The sequence below is a fragment of the Chrysemys picta genome, chromosome 9 (assembly GCF_011386835.1).
Source record: "Chrysemys picta bellii isolate R12L10 chromosome 9, ASM1138683v2, whole genome shotgun sequence".
In the NCBI taxonomy this organism is placed as follows: domain Eukaryota; kingdom Metazoa; phylum Chordata; order Testudines; family Emydidae; genus Chrysemys; species Chrysemys picta.
Window position 1 is genome coordinate 85,531,255 of NC_088799.1, and position 25,201 is coordinate 85,556,455.

The 25,201-nt window shown below is 43.2% G+C and overlaps 1 protein-coding gene across 5 annotated transcripts in view; it reads left to right on the forward strand.

The window, feature by feature from the left end:
- Positions 1 to 25,201, forward strand: part of AMOT (angiomotin) — an 87,964-nt gene that overhangs the window by 53,506 nt on the left and 9,257 nt on the right. For all 5 annotated transcript variants that reach the window (XM_065556607.1, XM_005291803.5, XM_024106772.3 and 2 more), the window contains 5 exons: positions 2,212 to 2,356; positions 4,529 to 4,621; positions 7,912 to 8,057; positions 21,089 to 21,238; positions 24,103 to 24,293. In XM_065556607.1, coding sequence (XP_065412679.1) covers positions 2,212 to 2,356; positions 4,529 to 4,621; positions 7,912 to 8,057; positions 21,089 to 21,238; positions 24,103 to 24,293 — 725 coding nt within the window. The remainder of the gene's footprint in view (positions 1 to 2,211; positions 2,357 to 4,528; positions 4,622 to 7,911; positions 8,058 to 21,088; positions 21,239 to 24,102; positions 24,294 to 25,201) is intronic.

Here is a 25,201-nt window from a genome sequence, read left to right on the forward strand (position 1 = left end):
GGTCTGCTGTTTGGTGGATTGTTAATGCCAAAGTGAGATTAACATGTCCTGCCTGCTTTGGAGAACTAGAAATGAATTGGCTTCTGTCTCTGGTGAGCAGTTCCCTGCTTAGACGTCAAACCAAGAGGCTGTACAGTGAGAGGGGATGGGGAAAGCTATATTTTACTGTTTAAATGACTGTGGCTTCAAGACTCTGTAAATTGAAGTTAAATGACGACTGACCAAATAGTCTGGTTTCTTTTCAGAGCTGTCTCTCTTAGGCTGTGGCTACACTACGTAACTTTTAGCGCGGGGTGGGCAAACTTTTTGGCCCGAAGGCCACATCTGGGAATAGAAATTGTATGGCGGGCCATGAATGCTCACAAAATTAGGGTTGGGGTGTGGGAGGGGGTGCGGTCTCTGGGGTGGGGCTAGGGATGAGGAGTTTGGGGTGTAGGTAGGGTGACCAGATGTCCCGATTTTATAGGGACAGTCCCGATTTTGGGGTCTTTTTCTTATATAGGCTCCTATTACCCCCCACCCCCTGTCCCGATTTTTCACACTTGCTGTCTGGTCACCCTAGGTGTAGGAGGCTGCTCTGGGCCGGGACTGAGGGGTTCGGAGGGTGGGAGGGGGATCAGGGCTGCGGCAGGGGTGTGGGAAGGGGTGCAGGTTCCGGCTGGGGGGTGCAGGTTCTGGGGTGGGGCTGGGATCGAGGTGTGTGGAGAGCGGGAGGGGGATCAGGGCTGGGGCAGGGGCAGGGGGTTGGGACATGGGGAGAGGCTCAGGGGTGCAGGTTCCGAGCGGCGCTTACCTGAAGCGGCTCCCGGAAGCAGTGGCATGTCCCTTCTTTGGCTCCTACACAAAGGCGCAGCCAGGTGGCTCTGCATGCTGCCTCATCCTCAGGCACCGCCCCTGCAGCTCCCATTGGAGCACATAGGAGCCAGAGCAGGGCCATGCCAAGGCTTCCAGAAGCCGCGTGGTGCGGCCCCCGACCCTGCACCCGGGCTGGAGCAGGGCTGAATCGCATGGTGCGGTCCCAGACCCAGCGCCCCAGCCGGAGCAGGGCCACCCCTGACCCAGCACCCCGGCTGGAGCACCGGAGTGGGCTGGCTTAAAACGGCTTGTGGGCGGATGCGGCCCGCGGGCCGTAGTTTGCCCACCCCTGTTTTAGCGGCAAAAGCCACAGTGTAGCTGCTGTTTGTCGGCAGGAGAGAGCTCTCCTGTCAACCAAAAACTTCCACCCCCGAGGAGTGGCAGCGGCTTTGTTGGCAGGAGAGTGCTCCCGCCGACAAAGTGCTGTACGTACCGGCGCTTTTCGTCAGTAAAATTTTTGTCGTCTGGGGTGTGCTTTTTTTAACACCCCTGAACAACAAAAGTTTTGCCAACAAAGTGCCACTGCAGACATGCCCTTAGTGGATAGGATACTAGACTGGGATTCAGGAGACCTGGGCTGTGTTCTCTGCTCTGCCACTGGCTTGCTGGGGGACCTTGGGCAAGTCACATCACTGCTCTGTGCCTCCATTTCCCCATCTGTAAAATGGGGATAATGATACTGACCTCCATTGTAAATCTCTTGGAGATCTATTGATGAAAACACTATCTATGAGTTGGGTATTATTGTTATTTATTAATTAGATTGAAGATTTGTAAGTAGAACATACACAATAGAAGGGTTTAGTACCCACAGTGGATTGTTATCTCGTAAATAAATACAAATCTGCAAAGCACATCAGTAATTTACAGTTTGGTATTAATATTTTAAAAGAGAATTTTTATTTATCTGCTTTGCTTGTTCTTTGGCTTTATTTTTTTCCCATCTGCATCAAAGTCCTTCTATGAAATTGCTTTTGGACCAACCTCATGGTGGGTAGTTGTGCCCCTGCTCCCAGACCCCAGCATCAACACCTGCAAAAGGGCGTTTCTGTCTTTTCAAGTAACTGTTTCCACGCACTGACTGTTGTAATCAAGAGCAAGGGCCTGGAAGACAGGACTCCAGCTCTTTATGTCTAACTGTGCTACTGACTCCCTGTGTGACCTGTGGTACGTCACAACCGCTTTGTGTCGCAGTTTTACCCACATGTAGCATGGCTGTAATCATGCTTTCCCTCACTTGAGGCTTAATAAATCTTTGTTCAATAAAGCGCTTTGAGAACCTCAGAAGAAAGATGCTACCTAAGTGCCAGGCATTGTTAACGCTAAAGGAAATGGATGCTTTAATTTGCTCTGCAGCTGGAAACAGAAATTCAGCAAGTTTCGGAAGCATATAAAAACCTGGAGAAGTCCTCCTCTAAGCGGGATGCCCTGGAAAAGGCTATGAGAAATAAGCTTGAAGGAGAAATTCGTAGGCTTCATGATTTCAACAGGGATTTGAGAGGTAAAACATTAAAAATGTCTGTTTAAATAAATTCTTTTGTACTGGTCTGTTTTCCTTTGTGATTCACTTGTTATGGCTGATCCGCTTACAGAGCATGACATGATACTCCAGGTATTCTCAACTGTCTAGCGTTGCCAGCAGAATGCTGGAGGTGTAGAAAGGTGAGGTTCGGTTGATTACTGCAATATCTAACTTTCAGCCTGTTAATCATTAAGGAAACAGAAAGATAGTGACAAGCCAAAACTCTATCCCAGGATATAATCCTGGGGCTATTTCTCACGTTGTATTCTAAAAACATTTTATTCAAGTGCCAGTGTGAAACTATGAATGCTGACATTCATGTCCTGTCCAGTGACCCCTTTGCACTTAACATTCCTTATCAATTCAGGCAGCTCTTCCTTCAGACTCCCCTTTTCCTTCCAGGGCAAGATGCTGTCTGTATTTCCTTAGTAGTGTCTGGCTTTTGGTAAGAAGTTGCAGCAGTACCGTGGCTGGGAATCGAGGCTGTCAGCGAATGGTGTTCGAGCCTAGATTGGCAATGGTTAAGCATTTAATTTTCAAAGGGCGAAAACAGCTTGTGGTTTTAGAAACATAAACTCAGAATAATTTTAACTAGGTCAGCCTTTTCTATAAAAGCTTTCTGGTTTCCCTGTGTGTTATCTGCTGTCGCTGTCCTCATGGTCTCTAACCATTTAAAGCCAGGTGACTTGGGAGAATGGGAAATATTTTGTCTCGGTCTAACGTCACGTAGGGTATGTCTAGGGTTTTAAAAACCCACAGCAGCCATTCTCAGAGCCTGTGTTGCATCTCGGGCTGGAGCTTGGGTTCTGAAGGCTTCCTTAGGCTTCAGAACCCGAGCTCAAACCTCTACCCAGCTAGTTTTAGTAATGTAGTGCAAGCCTGAGTCTGAGGGAACGTCTATACTTACCTGCTTGTTCGGCGGCCAGCAATCGATCTTCTGGGATCGATTTATCACATCTTGTCTAGACACGATAAATCGATCCCGGAAGTGCTCGCCGTCCACGCCGGTAATCCTGCTCTGCGAGAGGAGTAGGTGGAGTCGACGGGGGAGCCTGCCTCCCGCGTGTGGACCCGCGGTAAGTACTTTTAAGTTCGAACTAAGATACTTCGACTTCAGCTACGTTATTCACGTAGCTGAAGTTGCGTATCTTAGTTCGAACTGGGGGCTTAGTGTGGACCAGGCCTGAGACTCACCGGTGTAGGTTTTAAAATGCATAGTGCCCAGTACTACAGTGGAGGGTGACGTACAGAAGCTTGTAATAAATAAACTAACCTCTTTTTCCCAGCAAATCAGACATCATAAGCGATTAATATACATGTCCTAAGACTGACACAGCCTTTTGTTAGCTCTGCTGTTTCAAGAGACAAATGTTGATACACTTACTGTTAGGGCTATTCGTTTTTCTGGAAAGTCAGGTAATCAGAGCTCAGGCCACTCGAGCTTATAGTTTTCCAACTTCTGCCCAGAAGATTTAGTGGAGGATTGCGAGAGAATTACATACCGTGGCAGAAGTTAATTTTAAAAAATGATATCCTTTCTATAGGTTTTTGGAGGCATTCTGTATTATTTAAAAGAAAATTATGTCCCTGGGATAAAATTCCATAGGATGGTTCAACACACTTGTGATTTTTTAAATTTTTTTTCTAAACGCTTACATATTATAGCTCTTTAGTGAGACAAGGTGGGTGAGGTAATCTGAGAGAGAGACCTGAAGAAGAGCTCCGTGTAAGCTCGAAACTTGTCTCTCTCTCCCCAACAGAAGTTGGTCCAATAAAAGATATTATCTCACCCACCCAGTCTCTCTAATATCCTGGGACCAACATAGCTACAACAACACTGCAGTGCAACATAGATTTTTAGAGTAATTTCTGTAGAATTCTGTTAGCTTCATCCCCCATTGAATTCTCTAAAATATTCCCCAAGAGTGTTGTAGCTAGAAATATTTAAACAGCATCAGTACGTGTTGCGAAAGCAACTGCCCCTTCAGTTTCTGATCCAGCTTTTGTTTCACATTGTTTAGAACCAGTTTGCATAGAACTTGTTTTTACACATGTCCAGAGTAGATGCAACTTGCTTAGTGATTTTAAGAGCATTTCTGAAAGTTTTTCATTCTCTTGTTGTTTCTCCTCTTCAAAAAAAAAATTCTGCAGAGCGTATGGAGACGGCCAACAAGCAGCTTGCTGAGAAGGAATTTGAGGGATCTGAGGACAATCGGAAAACCATCTCTCAGCTCTTTGCCCAAAGTGAGTCAGAGGTTTACTGTGATCTAGGAAAAATATGCCATTCAGGCTGTGAAAAATCCTCCACTCAGGCGGTGTCGTGTACTCCATATCGGTCTGTCTTGTCACGCACTCAGATATTACTGTGATGTAGGGCACATTAGAGAGTCTCTGAAACTACCAGTGCAAGAAGAAGTTGAATTCAGGTTTCTCCTTCTGTCAGCGCATAAAATACATCTGCTAACCTACAAACACAAAGCAACCTGCTTACAGGGTAAATCCTATCACTGGGTGGTGAGGGGCTTAACATCAGCGTGCTTCCATGCGTAGGGTGGAATTCTGATACCTCACATGGGCAAGGGCTTGGAAGGCGGTGAGGGCAGACGAGGAGCTAAGTTGAGATCCAGGGCTGTGGATCCCCCAGCTATTTCCCAGACAGTCGCTCATTGGCATGATCAGCTTAGCAAAGATGCTGGCGGGGAGAACTTTCAGTCTAAAAGAATAAAAAGGAGGAGCTCTGCCTCTATTCTGCTGGGCTGGGCAGAGATACCCAAGGGTCATGACTTATGTCCAGAGCAGTGGATCCATCACAGGGCAAACCAAAATTGCAGGTGTGAAATTTTGCCTTTCTCCATACTGAAATATCTTGAGGCTTATGGCAGTGAGTCAACTTTCCTCCTAATTCCATGGTGCACTCCACCCTTCTGACAGTGCTTGCTTCTTTCCAGTTGTGTTATGTAATGTGCTTAAAAAAAGAGAGAGGGAGAGATAAAATTGCAAAATAAAGAGGATTTGCTGTGGTGCAATACACTCCGCTTCTCCTTCTTTGTAGTGCTGAAATCCCTCCCTTGTGCTGTCCTCAATCTACCTCTGTTCACTTAGCCATTCATGTTGTGAGTATGTGGCTTTGAAGTCACAGGGCTTAGCTGTCCATGTAAATCCCTGAAGATGGTATTGGGAAGTCTACTTAGTTGTGAGATTAGTTTAGTTTGTTTTTTTAAACTGGATTAATAGATGTTGAGATAAAAGTACAAGAGGAGAGAAATGCTGTGTTTTATTGCTTGATATATAGAGGTGTACCATAGCTCATGTGAGATGTCTGTCTGCATAAATTATACAGGCTGGATCCTGTTCTCACAGAAGTCAGTAGCGAAACTGCCATTGACTTTGGGAGCAGAACTGGGCCCTGTATGTGTGAATCTGTAGGTTACAGTCCTCCAGGCTGTGATTTAAACCTGCAGTACCAGCTGATGTGATCCTTGGGCTGTAGGAAAGAATCACCTACGGAAGGGCAGGTGGTGTTGCTGCCACCTATTGTCCCACGTGTTTCTGCCAGCAGAAACCAGCTTAAGGTTGCGATCAGGGCTCCATAACAGCCCCACTTCAGAGGCTGCCCCTGTGGGGAATATGCTGCATTGGCATGCTTCTTCTTGGCTGCCCTGGTCATGCCCCCTCCCTGCCACAGCAACCATGTTTTGGGCTGCTCTGGTCCCCTCACAGAAGGGAGTTTGTAGCCACTCTATGCTGCTAACACTCCACACGTGGCTCTTTTCTGGTGGAAGAATGGAAACTGCTCTGCGCCTATAGATATATTTATACGCTGGTGTACACCACACACTGTCTATACTAACAGCTAAGGTCTGGCATCTGTTTTTCAAAAACTTCCACCGCTTGTCCTCATTCCTTTGCATGAGATATTAGTTTTTGGAATGCCGTTTTTCTGGTGTCCTCAATGCCAAATGTAGATTGCTGCAGGGGTGCATTCTGAAGTTGAATTAATGTTACCCGTGCAAGTAATTGGCTTCTGCTGAGGACTTCAGTGACTCTGCAGAAAGCAAGGCCGCTCAGCTCTCTTGCTTTGCTCATTTATAGGTTTGCTTTACACACTTGCATTATATTTTCCCTGTCCCTGATTTTGTCCTGTTTACTTCTTCTGTGAATGAACATGCTGTCTAACTGCATGGATTCTGAGGCATTCGTGAAGTTCAGCTCTTGACGGATGGCCACCTAACTGGAGCAGTCAATGAGCATGGAGTAGATTCCAGTCGATCTTGTCTTGACTTGGCTGTTTCCATGGTAGGATGACAATGTGTGTGTTTGCTTCTGGCATTTGTGGGGGTGTGTAAATCTGGACACCACCCATTGTCCAGCTGAGACACCAGTAGCATGGCTTGGATTCTCACAGTATGAATTGGACCTGATGAGGTTAGAATTGAAGGGAAATACAGTCGGGACTGAAATAAACACTTGAGAGGGCAGAGGAAGCAAACATGTAAAATTGTACCAATAGCCCAAGTGAATCTGCTTCCGGAAAAGATTTAAAAACCTGAAGTCCAAGCTTGCAGTCTGTGTGCCTCATCGCTAGCAGTGTTATCTGAGCCAACTAATCCCTGCATCAAGAGATGAGAAACCATCAAATATCAATGTTAAATACGAAATCCAAACAATTCAATAGATTTTAAGGCCAGAAAGGACCATTATGATCGTCTAGTCTGACCTCCTGTGCAACACAGGCCTAGAACCTCACCCAGTAATTCCTGTATCAAGCATCAGTTCTTCATCCAATGTAAACAACTGGCAAGGGCATACAGTGCTGGCAAATGGTGCCAGGTGATGCCTTAGAGGGCGAATTCCTTATGTAACCAAAGCACGGGTACAATTGGACCAGTGACAGTGCCCCAGTCCCCACCTGGGGTGTCACTTTTAAGGGCGACAGAGAAGAGATGAGCTTTCATTGCTCATTCATTTCCTGGCCCCTCTAAAAATGCCGGCAAAGGGGGCTCCTGGGGTGGTACTTCAGTAGTGAAGACTCTTGCCCGTCAGGAACTGAACTGAGGTCAGTGAGCTGCCATGGTATTTATTTATATTTCTGTATTTACAGATTAATTTAAAAATGTGCTCATCACAGAATAGGGAGTCACAAAAGCAAAGGTTACATTATGGCCCTAAGCCGGACAGCTCCCCTTTGCACCCCTGCCATCACCCAGCCAGCAAGCAGTGATGTTACCAGGTTAGCTTGTTTTCTGATTTTAAACCAGTGAGCTAGAGATAAAAGGTGCTCTGTCCTCTTCGCCATCTATCTAATCAGGGTAAGATAAATGACCTAATTTAACATATTTTTCTCGGCAATCCATTATTTCTGTCCCTCTGTATATAGAGAGATGTCTGCCCTTTCCCTTCTTTGGAGAGCAAGCAGCTGTCAGCAAAGACCCTTTCCTTCTTGATCACTGGTAGAATTTAGGGGAATGCCCCACTCCTAGACGTCTGTCAAGGAAAGCTCCCTCCATTTTACATTTCCCACTTTATTTCTATAGATAAAGAAACACAGAGGGAGAAGGAGAAACTGGAGATGGAACTAGCTGCTGCACGCTCCACCAGTGAGGATCAGCGAAGGCACATTGAGATCCGGGATCAGGCCTTAAACAACGCTCAGGCCAAGGTGGTGAAACTGGAGGAAGAGGTAAGGTCACTGGTAGAGAGAAATGGGGGTAGCTCCTGGTACGAGTTAACAAAAGAGAATGTGGCAGTGGTTTGCCTTTTACAAACTGGGTAGGAAATCTGCTATCTTTAAAGCTGTATCTGTTCAGCTTGTGTCGATTAATTAAATTGGTGCAAAAACAGAGTGTATAAGTCATAAGCCTGTATTTCCTTTAAGGGCTTTCATCCTTTGAGCGGCAACATTTCAAACAGCCCCAAAATTTTGGAGGAACTCAGGTCAGGACTGGCTTTTAACTAATCGTGAATAAACTCCGTTCACCCCATTGTCCACTAACGCTATGGTGGTGTTCTGGTACAGAGCTACAATGATCACTTTGTATTCCTTACTCACATTGAACTGGATGGAGTTGAAGAGTAGCTAATAAAGGAAAACACTTTTAAAAGCATAATTTGAATTAACAATTTTTTTTTAATAAGCAAAGAATCGACATTCTGTTTCCCAGTGGAAACACACCCGTGTCATAAAACCCCCCATGATGGTTGGCAAATGGCAATCTTTGCAGACTATTACGATCCCATTTATACAGTGCTGCTTGGTTGGTGTGCATCCCCTTGTCATTTGTGTGTGCACGCCAGCCAAAAGAATCCCTATCCTGAGGAACTACAGACTAAAGTACAATATAAACAGGAGCCATGCACGTGCTACATGGTTATTGCAGTGGAATGGGAGGGTTTTCAGATTCTTCTTAAAGGAGAGGATTGACATGTCTGAGACAGAAGATATGAAGATGCAAGTAGTTGAAGCAATCAAAGTGGGATGTCTGGGGAAAGACTTTGGCAAATTCTAGAGGTGTGGGAGGAGAAGAGGGCAGAGAGAGAGCGTTGGATGAGGAGTCATTTGGAGAAATGGAACTTCAGTTTTACACCGAATTAGAGAGGTTAAGGGTTGAATGGATATGGATTATGAGCTCCTCTTTGAACATATGAGGGGTTCTTGCACATTAGGGTTGAATTGCCTGTGTGGGGGAAGCTGGCCCTGCTGCTGCCTGTCCTGGAGATAAGCAGAGGAATTCAGGCTCAGGGACTGTTGACCTTTAGCATCTTTCACCAGCACAATGTCACACTAATGCTGCAGAATATTTGAGCTGCCCCAGGTATAGTGCGGTGCACGGCTGTGTGGGAGACTTGGCTTTGCTCCTCAAGATACATGGGGAAGTGGGCCTGAGAGGGGGTGGGGACTTTGTGAAGCTGGAGGAGGCTGGAGGACTGAGAGGTTGTTAAAGACCAAGAGGCAAATTCAGCCCTGGTTGCAGCTGACACAACTCCATTGACTTCAGAAGAGCTGCAGCAGCTTATGCCCAGGCTGAATTGGGCCTTGTGAATGCTCAGGAGAGTAAAGAGTTGTCAGGTGTAGGCTTTTAAAATGAGACATGATGCAGTTTGATGATGCAGATTATTCTAGGACTCGATCCTGCAATGGGTGTAGCGCTTTGGCCCTGATCCAGCAAAGCGCTTCAGCACATACTTAACTTTAAGCATGTGTACAGTCTTTGCAGGTTTGAGCCCCTATTTAGATTCTGACACTGCTTCCATCATTGTAGCATCTGAATTCCTGCAGATTAGTAATATATAAACATCCACATGTTGTATTTCTAAAAAGCCATCTTGTACTAGAGATTTGTGGTATGCTGCGGTCTTATAAATATTCTGCCAATAGACTTATGTTTTTAAATAAAACATGGGATATACTTAATGATCCCTGTTTTTAGGTCAAATGCACTATAGTGTAGTCTGTACAAAGGTTTATGGTGGTTTTTATCCATCTGTTGCTTGAATCTAGGGCCCACAGGAAGTGCCACCTTTCCTGTTGCAGATGAATAGGGACGCTTCTCAGCGAGTGAGCAGAAATTAACTGTCAGGGTTGCACTCGTTAATGGAGGCATGGGGAGAATGGAGAAAAAATGACCACTCTTTCCAGGTCTCCCAAATCACTTTTCATTAAAATACTTAGGATCATGAAGGATTTGTTGCCTCATTGGCATTAAACTGTGAGGGCTTCTCAAATCCTTGTTCTGCTCTTTCAGTAAGTTTCCAAAAGCAGGCACAGGAAACAGTTCAGTGCTCGGAGTAACAATTTGAAAAGGACTCTAAATGTCAGGCTATGATTTAGTGGTATCCAGTGACCAAGATATCTGAACAATTTGTCAATGATTTCTTTGATTCCCGCGTGCTTTACCCGAATAGGCAGTCCCCATAATTGTCAGGAATTTCCAAATTAGTGCTGCAGAAGAGGGTGGAGTTAGTTATGTTAACACTTGGCAGTGGCCCTGGTTTAAGGCCTGAGGGATGCTGTGTGTATATGTGTGTATTTCAGTTGTTGCATCCTGTATTGTGTGGTGTTTTTTTCTTCTTCTTCCTCTTTGGCTTCCTACTCAGCAGATTCTCATCCTGTCTGATATCTATCAGATCCTTTTCAAAAACAGAATTTATTCTAGTTTATATCAGAGCTAGAAACTATGTGCCGCTGAACTTAAAAATTTGATTTGCAATCAGGATGAAGAGATTCTTTTCTCAGCTCTGTTACTGACTCACAGACTTAGGCGAGTCACCTAACTTTCTGAGCCTGTATATTCCTCTTCTAAAACCTGGGGATAAAACTACTTGCCTACTTCATCGGAATGTTCTGAGTCTTAATTAATATTCTGTATTCTAAGATCTTGGTGGCAGATGAAAGGGTTATATAAGTACTAGTAATACTGAGAAAGCAGCCTCCTTGGAGTTCTCCAAACACATTGTGGAGGCTGCTAGAGTAGGAGAAAGGGACGCTCACAGAGTATTTTCCTGCACTGTTAATAGTAGATTAAATGTTTCTTTAAATAAAAGTTTAAAATATAAGGTGCAATTGAAATTAAAATTAGATGAGGTTGGTTTATTTCTGAGCAATAGTAGGGGTACGATCATGGATACTTAAAGGGAACTCAAAGCAAATATGTCTACAGGTACCCAGTATATGTCTGTGTGTATCATATAATGTTTGCCCTGAACTGCTTATCTGTGCTTTAAAAATGATTTCAGGTGGTGTTTATTGTCCATATTTTTTTTCCACTTCAGAAATAATGAGGGTTTAATTGTCCTCCCTTTGCTAGAGGGCCTTGGTAAGATCTTGAGGGAGGAGCTGAGTAGCAGCTTGAAGCTGTAATGTGAACTGTGGCTTTCCCTCCTCCTGATGCTCACCTACAACTGAGCCAGCGGTAGCTCTGCACTGCTATGTATGAGACGCAGGCCTGACTAGAAGCCCGGCACTTATGTTTCTCAACACGCAGTAGGCCAGGGGCATGTATATAACAAGATCAGTAACCCAAGGAGAAAAAAGAGAACCCCATCTTTCTGTGTGTTTATCTTAGGTATTTATAACTACTCATTGGTAGTTAAGGACTATGCTTTTATTTAATGTGCATTTAAAAATAAAATGTTACTACTCAATATATCTGGGAGAAATCTTGTTATATTAGGACCACATCGTGCCGTTGTCGCCTCATATCGTACCTCATTGATTTCAGTGGGGACTTCTGCTTAGCAATCAGTGGTAAGAGAAGACCAATTGACTCACAAGGGCAAGTTTTGAGATGAGTTCAGCTCCCACTGGTTCTCAGTGGGAGCTGCTAGGTGCAGAACACTTGCAATTCTGTCCTCTTCATTGAGGTGCCTGAATGGGAGCTGAGCTCTTTGGAAACCTGGCTTATAGTTTGCAGCAAAATGTGTCTTGTTTAGGCTGTAGGTGCAAATTAGTAAACACTTGTTAAACTCCCGATCAAAGAACCTCTGTGTTTTCCTGTGGCCATGGCAGTCTCATTAAGGAGAAAATTTACTTAATGTAGTTAAGGAAATGGCTGGCACTAATGCCAACAATCCAAGCCAATGAATCTTCTTCCTCATGTTAGCTCAGGCTGATCAAGAGGACAGCTATTTTGGTGGCTGCCTCTGGGATCATGGGAAAAATTGCTAGCTTTTTTGAGACGTTGAATTTAAAGAAGAATGGGCTGGCTGCAGAATAGCTGGCATATGCCTGTTACTCATTCAAGCAAAAGAAACTAGACTATGTGAGAGGTTGCTGAGGGAATTGTTAATCATTGTTAACCATTGCTATGCTGTATTATTTTTTCTAGCATGGCAGGAATGCACAGTGTAGGTCAGACAGGGAGACAATTTGGCAATTGGAGCAGGCGCCTGGACTCCTGGGTTCTGTTGCTGGCTGTGCCACTGACTTTGTGTGACCTTGGGCCAAGTACTTAAATTTCCCCTATAGCATCGATTTCTCATCTGAGCAAAGTAGGGTGTAGCACTTGCCCATCTCATAGAAGTGTTGTGGGCTTGAGTGGTTTAAAGCTCTTTAAGTTAAAAGGTGCTATTGAAGTGCAAGTATTTTAGCATTAGCATGGGTTGGCTTCATGTATGCTGCATTATATAGGGGCAACATTTTTATATAAAGTAGGTAATATATTTCTAGTCAGTTTCCTTCTCCCTTTTACTTTAGGCCTCATTACTAAGTGCCACAGCTTCACGGTAACAGTTGAATGATGACAATGTCATACCAAATCCATTTCTAGGGCAATATTTAGCCTTTTCCTCCTCTTTTAAAAACCCTGATTGTCTATATAACTAAAACATAGTTTACATGAATTCTATATACCAGAACTAAAATACACGCTGGCTGTAAAATATCTTGCAATCCCAACTGGTTAATTGTGTACTATGGACTTAATACTCCTGGCCACTAAAGCAGACTTTTCTTCAGCCCCTGTTGTAGGATTCAGTAGTTTTGGAGCATGGATTGCAATTCTGTCCTCGATTGCATTGCAAAGGTTTGAGTGGTCTTGGTGTACAGCATGCAGGAAGATGCTAGGGGTGTAGGATTTGTTCCAATATAGATCATGTCTGGACTAGGATTTAAAATTGCAATGTTAGCATGTGTTGGGTTACATGCTAACTAACAGGTTTTAAGAGTCTACAGTGGGCAAGACACTGGGCCTATAGGTAGCACATACTAATCTGGCAAAGTTAATGTTAACAGAGTTGCAGAATCTACAGAACTGGCCATAGTGACCAGACCCATTGACTCTGAGTACCCGGCTTCCAGTATGGCATCAGGAATTTGTCATAGGTGCCTAGTGCAGTACCCAGCCACAGCTGGTGCTAATGGAGGAAAGGGTCATCAGCACTGCTTTTAGAAGTCTTATTTTAAAAAGACTATTTTAAACTCAATTTCTCCTTAAGCCAGTCGACTCTTAACATCTTCTTGATGGAGGGCCAAACTTCAACCAGGCTGCCACATTTCCCCCAAAATGCAACTTTATCTGAGTATAACTTTCATCCTCTCGGTGCCACCACGGTACAGAGCCCGAGCATTCCAGGTACAACAGTCCCAAAGTAAAGCAATTGGCACTAAAAGTACAGATTAGTAGATAACACATGCACAACTCACAATGTAAAGGAAAACGACCTCCTCCCACATGTATAAAGCACATTGGGAAAAACCCTGGAAACAAATTTTGAAGGAAATATTCTTTGCAAAGGAAGCTTCTAGAAGACCTAAGACATTACAGCCATAAAATGTGAACATAAACCAGCTACCAGAGCTAAGGTAGCCCAGTTTTTTCTGGTTTATCTGCAGTGTAGGGGAATAATGTGATATTTCTGGTTACACTGTGAGGTTTATCTGTGGGCAGCTGTTGAAATGTTGACTTCTTAATGGTGTCTACTGTATCTTACATGCTGTATCCGAGATGTCATTCATAACAATCATTTTTAAAGGAAATACTTTATTTGCAAACATTGTTCATGCATGTGTGTATGGCCATGGGAGAAGAGAAAGGTGCTTTTACATTTTCCCCCCTTAAGTAGTGTGTGCACGTCTTTAATGACCCGTCGTTCTGTAATGATGCAGAAATGGCTTTTTTACTGCTGCATTTCCAACTCTGTTTCTGCCTGTTAGTAATTTTCCAGAGGTGGCTTTGAGGCTGTAACCCAAACAAATGGAGAGACAATATTATGACCTTCCATGCAGCAAACCCTACTCCCTAGTAAGAGGATAGTATTACCAAATTGCTTCAGCATGAGCTCTTGCTGTGGCCAGTGGCGTCTTACTGGAACTGAATTCAATCAAACTGAGGGTTCACAGGAATCTTGCAGGAATATATTCCAACAGCAGAGAGAGAGAGTTATATACATTATATACGGGTTAAATGTGCTTGCCCTCTTTTCTTAGTATGTTTTGGCAATAGTGAGCAAATTCCTGTGGGGAAATACATTTTTAGCTGCATCTGAACTGATTCAGATTTAGGATAAACCCATCATAGAACCAAAACACACTGGATAGATTTAAAAAATACGTTGACAATCTCAAAAATGGCGGGTGGGAGGCAGATGCTGACAAGTGTTACCAATTTGCTGCAGTAGTGCTATCCAAAACAAAGAGGATAATGGCTGGGAGGGTTTCTGAATCATTGCTGGTTACGCAAGATGTCCTCTCCCAAAAATCCTCGCTGAGTAACTCGTCTGGAGCTATGCATCTCTTTGAAGGGGAGGAATTTCCCCCCTTTTCTCCTGTCATTGCTTTCTGGGCTGAATTTGCTCCATGGAGGCTACTGCAGCCTGAAGGATGCAGCAGCCTCTGTGTCCATAGTGCTCCCCTTGCAGCTAAGGACCTGTATAGGGAAGAGTCTTCTGCCCTGACTGCCTTTGTTCCCTCCACCTGAAACCCCCAGCAGAGCTGGGCTCGTCACTGGATGGATGTGACCTCCGCTGTCTTTCCGCACCCCACTGCCTTGCCCCATAGAATGGCACTAGTTTAACTACAAGGATTCTGGAGCCCTGGAGGATATTGCAGGATTTGTCTCTAAAGAGCTTAATAAAATGGATGAACTGTATTTGTTTGGCTCTTGGAGTTTTACCAATCAGTCTCTTTTGGTGAGCAATCTAATAATATTCAGCTGCCCGTATCTAGATGGGAACACATTGTTCTTTGCTATAACTGATTTTTGGACATGTGGCAAAGAAGACCTCAGGTAGCCTGGTGGTTGGAATTGCTAAGGAATTCTCTGCATTGTTCTGGGAAGTGGGTGTTTTAAGTATGTTCCCCTGTGAAGAGCTGGTTCCTGCTCTCCACAGCTCAGTGAATGTATTTGTTTAATTATTTCATTCCTGTGTATTTAGAGAGATGGATTTATTTCCGTTTGCTGGGAGCCTTGTAGTTCATGGATTTCAATGTGCAGTCATTTTTAAGCAATAAAATCTTTCTGACTAACTTGGAAACAAAGAACTGCTCAGGTCAGCCAGAACTCTCTTGAACAATGTAGCCTTAGAATCCCTAGCCTGTCTTTCTGCTCTTTATTGCAGAAATCTCTTGACTGCAGAAACAGACTTCACAGTAAAAGAAGAAGAATGAACAAACTGCTTGATCAGGAGACCAAAGAACCTTTTGGGGGCACTTCAATGACTGATTTTAATTTTGTGCAATTTATTCCCATTATGTCGCGCTTAGACATCTGTGTAAAACTGTGTGGCAGGACTTCGGGAGGAATATTTTAGAAGGGAGAGTCTTGTTTTGAAATTTTTCCTGGAAAAATGACAGCATCTCTTTTAATAGTTAAATTCGACATCATTGCTACAGTTAACGTGTCTGACAGAATTAAAACGACACCGTAGGTATCTGGAAATGAACTTTGCAAAGTAGCCAGGCAGTGAAGTTCAAAGGATTTGTATGTCTGTATGTAGCCCTGTGCTGTTAGAATTGCACCAGGTACAGTAGAAAATGTTCTGTCTCCCAGCATGGTTGTTCTGGGATGCTGTGCAGTAGCTGGCAGCCTCCCAGCCCTGCATGAGCATAGTTGAAGTCTTTTGGGATCTTTTGATTTTAAAAGGTGCTAGATTAATGTAAGAATATTAATAGGATGGAGTACTTTGCAACTTCAAAGCACACCCCAAGAAGATGAGTTACTATAAGTAATGTGAACATTAATTTATTACCCAATTACATTCAGTATCATTTAAAAATCTGCCATTTTGTTATGTTTGTGTGTTTAAAAAATATCATTCTCAATCTATTTTTTTACAAATAAATCACCGTGAAGCACACAAGATTTAAACTTAATTTGATACCATGCTAAGAGAAAGATTAACAAATGGGTTTAATGTTGGATAAATTCATATCAAAATGCAAAGAAATAGAGTGAAGCTAGCAACCAAAGCATCCAAATTGGTTAGAATTTGCATCTGGGAGTTAAATAGTTCGGTGGTCTTGGGGAAAATGTTAAGAAATAGTCGAGAAGCCAGGAGTTTTTGGAGCAGAAATTGGAACCGTCAGGCTGTTGGTGATGGGAAAGGGCGCGTTGAATGTAAAGTGCTTCCCTGCAGGCTCTTCTTGACTTGCGGGTGTTACTGGTCCAAAGTTGCAGCTGCTTAGTCGCCAGAGTTTCCAGACCTTGCTGGAAGGGAAGGAACGGGTGGCAGATACTGCTCTCTATATCTTCATAAATGAGCAAGAGAGAGCTAAGTGGAGCACCTGTTGACTGAGAGGCCCGTTACAGAAGGACTGAAGCATCCCCTGCTGCTCTCTCTCCAACTGGCAGATGTTGTTCTGGTCATCGGCGTGGAGCAGCCAGTTTTGTTTTCTTGGGGGGGCAGAAACCATGACAGTTAACAAAGAACAAGCCTCAGCTTGCTGCTTTCTTTTTTTTTTCTTTTGCCTGCAGCATGTTGGCAGTGTTCAAGAAACGCTGTTTCCAATTCCAGTCTTAGGAAAACATAGTCATAGTCTTGATTTATGTTAATAAAATCCCGCTGTGCTTGGCTGCAATATTCCTGGGCCTTTTTATATTGAGGACAAATCCATCCAGAAGATAAAATAGAACTAAACTTCTGCAATAAGACTTCAGCTGATGAATCCAGGTTCACAGTTTATTCCTCCAAGCTGATAGTCATAGTAGTGAAGAAGTCAGAAAATTTGATTTCCCTGAAGTATCTCCAAGATACCACGTTACCTCTTACAATTATTCTACTCAATCCACACACAGTATATTCTGTATGGCAAAGTTATACAATGAAGTGGTATTTTTCCCATCTCTGATAACAGTCTTCAGATACATTAAGGGCTCTTATAAAGAGGACTGTGCTCAATTATTCTCCATGTTCACTGAAGGTAGGACAAGAAGTAATGGGCTTAATCTGCAGCAAGGGAGATTTAGGTTAAATAGTAGGAAAGAGTTTCTAACTATAAGGGTATTTATGATCAGGAACAGGCTTCCAAGGGAGGTTTGGGAATCCCTGTCATTGGAGATTTTTAAGAACAGGTTGGACAAACACCCGTCAGGGATGGTCTAGGTGTACTTGGTCCTGCCTCAGAGCAAGGGGCTGGACCTGATGACTTCTTGAGGTCCCTTCCAACCCTACATTTCTAGATTCTATAGTCAGGTTGCTAACCACTGCTGACCAGTGTTGCCACATCTTTGTATTATTTTTATCTATGCTAGCTAGATTAAAGTTATAAAGTGTATGCCTACCCATGCTGTGCTTCACTTGCAGTGCAGACGTACCCAAAGGGATGTTAAAATTTACCCGTCTTTTAATTTACTTGAACAAAGATGAGTTAAAGTGTTTCTGCACTAAAGCCCCTTTTAAACTTATTTTTTATGTACCTAATGCTGCTTGACATGGAAAGGATAACTCAGGGTTTTTTTTTTTTTTTTTTTTTAGAGAAAAATAAATCTGACTTTACGAAAAGCCACTGAACAAGCCATGCCTGTACTTTAGGTTTGGTACATTAGTTAAACATGTGCGGGCAGTGCTACTATGTTGGGCAATTACCTGTGTTACAACATTTCACCTGCAGGTTCGGCTGCTGGGAGCATTTTCAAAGTGAACATTTCAGTTGAATTTCTGTGGCCTAATTTTTTTTTTGGCTGGGCTCTTGGTATTTGTCGACTGTAGGCCAAAAACTTAATCCACACACATTCTTGCATTTATTTAATTATAAAACTAGTCAATGTTTTTTCTTTTAGCAGGTGATCGGCTGCTTTTTTTTTAAAAATTGTGCTTTATACAATTTTGGAAATATAGTAACTCATTGGATAGCACTGGGAGCCCCAAGATCCTTGGTTTATTTCATGCATAAGAGAGTTAGAGAGATCCCGATCATTGCTAACTTTCCTGCATGAATTACTGTCTTTTTGCATTTTTCCAAGCACTTTATCATGTTGTACCCTGCATTTGTACAGGAAGTGTGACCCCTGTGCAAAAACAAGGGACTAGGAACCAGAAACTCCTGGGTTCTGTTCTTGGCTCTGCTGCTGACGCGCTGCATATGAGTTTTGGCAGTCACTTAACTGCTCTGAGCCTCCAATAACTCAACTGTAGAACGGGTACAGTAATATCCACCTTACTGGGGAATTAAAAGGGCTGGTTTAATCTTTGTAAAGCACTTTGAGATTGTTGGATGAATAGCTCGATCTTCCTATCATCATTTTTTAAAATCAATGTTTTCAATAGCAAGAGTTTAATGTAAAATTGCATTAAAATGTTCTTGCATCTCCAGATCCAAATAAATGTGAAATCTTGAGCAATCGAGAGGTAAAAATACCTACTTACTGTACGTGCCCTGTTTGGGAAATCTTTGGTTGGGTTACTCACCGTTTATCGTACCTTTATAATAAAATACCTGTCTCTGGAAAATCCCCTAGGGCAGCAGCACTGCATCATGCTGTGAGATTAGGTCTCTGCTGAGTTTGGGAATAAATGATACCAGACTTGGGACTGGTGGAAAATAAGATGTTGCTGTTTGAAGCTTACCTAGTCACACTGGGTTCTCGATAGTCAGTACTTAATTTGTGCCAGTGCTGAGCCCCGGCACCTCTGGGCTTGGCAGTTCATAGCCCCGGCACCTCTGGACTTGGCAGTTCATAGCCCCGGCACCTCTGGGCTTGGCAGTTCATAGCCCCGGCACCTCTGGACTTGGCAGTTCATAGCCCCGGCATCTCTGGGCTTGCCACATCAGTTACTAAAGTAAAAAAAAATTGCTTGAGCCCTGGCACCTCTTTCATTACAAATTAAGCACTGTCTATAGTGGCTTTATGCAGAGGGACTGAGGAGCATATGATGAGAATTTTTTGAAGGGATGACATGGCGAAATCAAGAGAATCTAAATTTTGCAACACAGGGTTCCCTGCAAATTGGGTTCTGACTCTCCCGGGGAGTACTGCCTTCTTCAGCCATTATTGTGTCAGTTACTCCCGAGGGAATTCTGCACCAAAAATTAAAGATTCTGTACAAAAATTAAAAATTCTGCGCACGGTATTTTAAAATTCTGCATATTTATTTGTCAAAATAACACAATAGAATCCCACCAGTTTCAATTATTTTCTGACAAGTATTTTGAAATAAATTACCAAAATAATTGAAAATGGTGTGATTCTATTGTGTTATTTTGACAAAATATGCAGAACTTTGCAGAATTTTAAAATTTTTTAATTGTTTGGCACAGAATTCCCTCAAGAGTATCAGGGTTCTGTGTGGTGCAATTTGGGGGGGTGGGGTGAATCTGTATGCACAGGGACTCGGTGTGGGGTTCTGGGTGCAGAGAAGGAAAGGGGTGCATGGGTGGGAGGAAGGGTCACTGTACAGGGAGTTGTTCCCCCATCTGCCCAACCCCTGTGCATCTGAACACCCCCCCCCCCATGCCCAAACCCCCCAGGGGGAGAGGTGAGTGAGCACTGGTGCAGCCTCTCTTTTCTTCCCCACAGAAACCATTTTCTGCAAGGAAACAAAGAGAATCTGCGGGGGAGAGGGGGACATTTTTCTGCTGTGCTGCAGTGGCGCAGAATTCTCCCAGGGGTAGTCAGTGGGTGGTCATAACTTAGGGTCCTGCCCAGCATTTGAAGCCCAAACTCAGCTAACAATAATTGTGTTCGTATTTTACCCCTCTGCAACCATCTTTATAGCTGTGTTGTAGGCCTCATTTGGACTGCAGTATCCACTGTGTTTAAACACTTCAAACAGATTTGGGCCATGGTTCCTTAACACGGCTAACACATGGTTTGGGCCTCTCCATATGAGAAAGGCCAAACCATATTCTAGCACGGCCCTTGGGTGTGCTTATAGTATGATATTTAAATGTGGTAGATTTCATACTGTAGATGGGACTATAGTGTGATTCCCCAAAGTAGTCTTTAACATCTCATTACTGTGAACACTACCATGCTGGGGGAGTCTGCTGTGATCTGGTAGTACCATCATCCAGATAACACAGATTGGACTTGCTTGTGTAGATAGCACCAAATTGAGGTTACAAAATCATACAAGTCTGAATTATGTTTTAACCCTGCTGGGGCCCTAATATTTCATAAATGAGGGCCAGCCTCATGGGTTTGATAGGTCAGGTTAATGTGGTTTGGCTAGCATAAGTCTTTGGGGGCAGTGAGAGAGAAGAATAGAGTGGAACTTCCTAGGTCGCTCTGGCCGCAGAAACAATGCCTAGAACCACACACAGTTGTTGCTAGCACTGTTCTGTCTGCAGTGTGGACAGAATACAAGTCCTTAACCTAGTTATAATGTGATTTTTGTCCTCTTTATGGTCGGATGGTTATGGCCACGGATTGGGGCGCGGGAGTTCTGGGTGTAATTCTTTGTAGAGCTGGTCAAAAACTTTCATGTTTTCAAAACTTTTTCTGCATTTTTTGACAAGCTGTAATTCCTGGCTCTGACATAAGCCACCTGTGTGACTTTGGGCAAGTCACTTAACCTCTCTGTGCCTTAGATCCCCATCTGTAAAATGGAGATAATCCTTTCCTGCCTCACAGGGAGGTTGTGAGGATATATTCGTTAATGCTTGTGAATGCCCAGATACTAAGGCAATGGGATGGGGAGGGCATCTAGATAGGGCCTGTGACTGGGAATGAGATGGATACCTAGATAGAGCCTGTGACTGGGAATGAGAGAAGAGGAAAGAAGAACGTGGAGCCAGGTGGGAACTAACATTATGATCATTATCCTCTCTTGTTTCAGCTGAAAAAGAAGCAGGTTTATGTCGAGAAGGTGGAGAAGATGCAGCAGGCATTGGTTCAGCTGCAGGCAGCCTGTGAGAAGCGAGAACAGTTGGAGCACCGGCTCCGAACTCGCCTGGAGAGAGAACTGGAGTCTCTCCGGATGCAGCAGGTAACCAGGATTAGTCCATGCACTGAGCAGTTTTTCATGTAAATATCTTTCTTGTAAGGTTTTCCTGTCTAACCATGCACACAACATGCAGCAGAGCATGATCTTTCCCCTCTGCTGTATAGAACTATAGCAAAAATATTCTTTTGCAAAATGTTGCCATTACCTTGCTAGGTTGGTATTGGTTTCACTCAATTGAGTAAACCCTTAAATCTATCCCAAAGTTTTAAAATTAAAAATAATAGCTGATTCCTCATCTGGGAGGCTGCAGGCATATATCTAGAAATTGTTCTGGACTCTTAATGACTCCGGCTTTGCATTTTAATTTGTAATAAGGTTTTAAGGCACCCCTAATATAGTCTAGATTTGTTGGGTGGTCACATGTGTTCACACAGCCTCAAACATTGGCCTGAAGACAGAACGCTCTTTGGAAGGCTTTTGAAGCCTGATAACATAAATGCTGTTGCTGGAAATTTGTAACCGCTAATATACACTATGCTCTAACAGTTTGTATCGAGCCCATTTTTACAATGGGAAGAAAGGAAAACATTTTTTCTGGGGATAGTATGAATTGAATTTGAATGTTTAGTTCTGTTTGAACTCATGTTAACAAACGTGAACTAATGTGATTGTAAATTCTGGTGTAAGTAGGATACAGACATTTGTTCCTAGTTGTGTTCAGCCCTAACTGCAACATAGTGTTAAATGTGACTAGGACCAAATGTTTAAACCCTAGAACAAACATTTGCTCTAGAATTAACAATTGTTTTAATTAACACAAGATAAAACAGGACTAACAATGCAAATGCAGACGTGCCATAAGTGAGGGAGAAGAATTACTACAATATGATAGTTTGCAGTTAACTGTTTTTTGGGGACAGTGGGGGCTGTCTCAGATTACAGTTAAAAATCCAGTTGATTGAAACATATGCCACGATATAATAGTAAATTAAATGGTAAACTACTTCCATTTTTTACTAGAAATGATATGATATATATGTGATTGACTCTAATGATAGGATTAATAAAAAAAAGTTTAAACATAAGTATATGAAGGAAGAAATAAGTTTATATTATTGATGAAACTGTCCTGAAAGAAGACCAGATTTAACACATTCTATAATGGGTCTAGATATAAATGTTATTCTAGATATAAAAAATTCTTCCTATCTAGTATAGAAAATATATTGAATTGACATAATTTGAGAATTATTTGAAGTGTACAAATTCCAAGGTTATTTAAAACCAACAACTTGTAAGTGGACGTAACAAGATTTCTGCTTTAAACCATTGTTCCTCTGTTTCTTAAGGAAACAGAAAATGTAAAATAATCTGAATCCTGAGCCACACATATTAGATTGTCTGCTTGATTCCTTCTCTTATAAATGAGCTTTTCATAACTAGTTTTCTGGGCACAAGGTCTTGCACTGCAAGAAAAGATCTCCTTATAATACTTTCCTGTTTAATATTATTCTTTGAGCTTTTAGCATAGAAAATATCAAACATCTTTTTGTATTTTCCAGTATGCCTCTGTTTGGCTTATTGGCTCCAAATGGAATAAATGTATCTATGTTCCAAACCTCCTCTTAGAATTTAATTACTTCCCCCCCTCAGTTCCCAAGTATAGCATGTGATCCCACTTTATATGTGACAATATCTAATCTCAGCCTCTTTTCTAATACCCGGGATTAATTTTGCAAAAATTACAAGGGGTCTCATACATTGTCTCCTCCTAGTTCTAGTTCCCTTGCCTCTAGTGGCTTTTTGCCATTGGGCCATCTGCCATAATGCCATTGTTTGCATTATAAACAAAACTTGCTTTTCTAACTAATTATATTCCTTCTCGTAATAAGTGAATGATATCCCATGCTGCATCTTGTGATTGGAGCTGTGTTGGAAATCTGCTTAACAGAGGCAAAAGCATTTGTTTAACCTGGTTATGATGTGGCTTGGGCTTTATCCACATCGCTTGTTCATAACTCAGTGTGGGCACAACAACGTTACCAATGATTGTTAAACTCTTTAGCCTGATTCAGATCTTGCTTACTCTGGTGTAATTCCATTTAAGGTAGAAGCATTACTTACATTAGTGTAAATCCGGAGTGATATTGGAATTGGGATCCCTATTATTTTGGCTGTGTGGATGGGCTTTAGGCACCACATCTGAGTAACGTGATACAGCTTTCCAAAAATATATATGTATAGGGGCGGCTCTATGTATTTTGCCGCCCCAAGCACGGCAGTCAGGCGGCTTTTGGCGGCATGCCTGCGGGAGGTCTGCCTGTCCCACGCCTTCGGCATACCCACTGCTGAATTACCGCCGAAACGGCGGGACCGGCGGACCTCCCACAGGCACGCCGCTGAAGGCAGCCTGACTGCCGCTCTCATGGTGACCGGCAGGCTGCCCCCCCCACGGCTTGGCCGCCCCAGGCACACGCTTGGTGCGCTGGTGCCTGGAGCTGCCCCTGTGTGTGTGTGTGTGTGTGTGTGTATGTGTGTGTATGTGTATATATATATATATAGTAGTGGGGGTGGGTGGGCGGGCGTGGGGGGGGGGATTTTAATTGGGTCACAGTGTTCATGAAAGAATTATTCATGGATCACATTCTCTTAACTGGGATAAATCAGCATATCTTCAATGGCTTCAGTGGAGCTCAGCTGATTTGCCCCAGCTGGTGATTTATGGATTTTAAAGCTTGAAGGTACCATTACGATCATCTGGTCTGACCTCCTGCCTAACGCAGGCCATAGAATTCTGCCCAGTGATTGCTCCATTAAGCTGATAACTAATCCGGCCTCCTCATCCCACATGTGAAAACAGGCTCTTCCAAATCTATTCTGATGCGTTTTGTTCTTTTGAAAATCAGCGTCAAGGTACATCTCAGACTGCCAGCGCCTCGGAGTACAATGCCACAGCACTTATGGAACTCCTGCGGGAGAAGGAGGAGAGAATTCTTGCCCTGGAAGCCGACATGACTAAATGGGAACAGAAGTACCTAGAGGAGAGCGTGATGAGACAGTTTGCTTTGGATGCGGCAGCTACGGTGGCTGCTCAGAGGTAAATGAAACTATTCATAGCAGGGTATTTTTCCAGTAGAATGTCATATTTCCTACCGATGAATGTTACCCTGAGTCTCGCTTTTCCATGACTCCTCTCCTTGCCCTCCAGATGTCATCAGCTAAAACTCCTGGAATAGAGGTGGAGCTTGGCTGCTTTTGCTGGGATTCCTGCGTAGTTGCCAGCATTTAGAAACTTTGAAGGGACTGTTCCATCAAATGAAAGAACTGTGTTTTCATACATTTATTCATCTGAATGGTTCCTGGAAGCTGCTGACTCAAAAATAGATGGTAGAACAGAAAAAGATTTACAAGAATCTGTCCTTGCTGCCGTCATGTGAGATGGGGGAAGCTTGGTGATTCACATCATTCAGCCTGAATGCCACACTTGTTCACCAGACAGTTTTTGCAAATTACTTTGTGGTATTGTCCATAATATGGCTGCTAACCAGAGACACATACACAGAAATTCCCCTTAAAGCATTCGGGGCTGCGTAGAGATGGCATCGTTTGTGGGGGCAGGGAGGGAATGGTGTCTGAAATTTGGTATCCAACTTAGATTCCAAGACAACTATCCAGAAATAAATAGGTTGTAAATAGGCTTCAGTTAGCTGGTGAGCAAGTGCTGCTAATGGGGTGCAATTGGGTAGTGCTTACATGTGATTTTATTGCTAACTGGTGCCTGGCTCCTGACAGAAGAGGTTTTTTTGGCCGTTTTGTAAGCCAGATTCAAGTGCAGATGTTGCAACTTTGCTACTTTTGCCTACGTTCGTAACATATTACAGGATCATAGTAAAAATCAGCGAGGAGAGTTGCAGCATCTGCAGTGTTAGCATTTAAAGGGTTATCTTCTCTCACTCCAGAAGCAGCCTGTTACCTCAAGGTATTAATGCTTCTTGTGCACTGTTT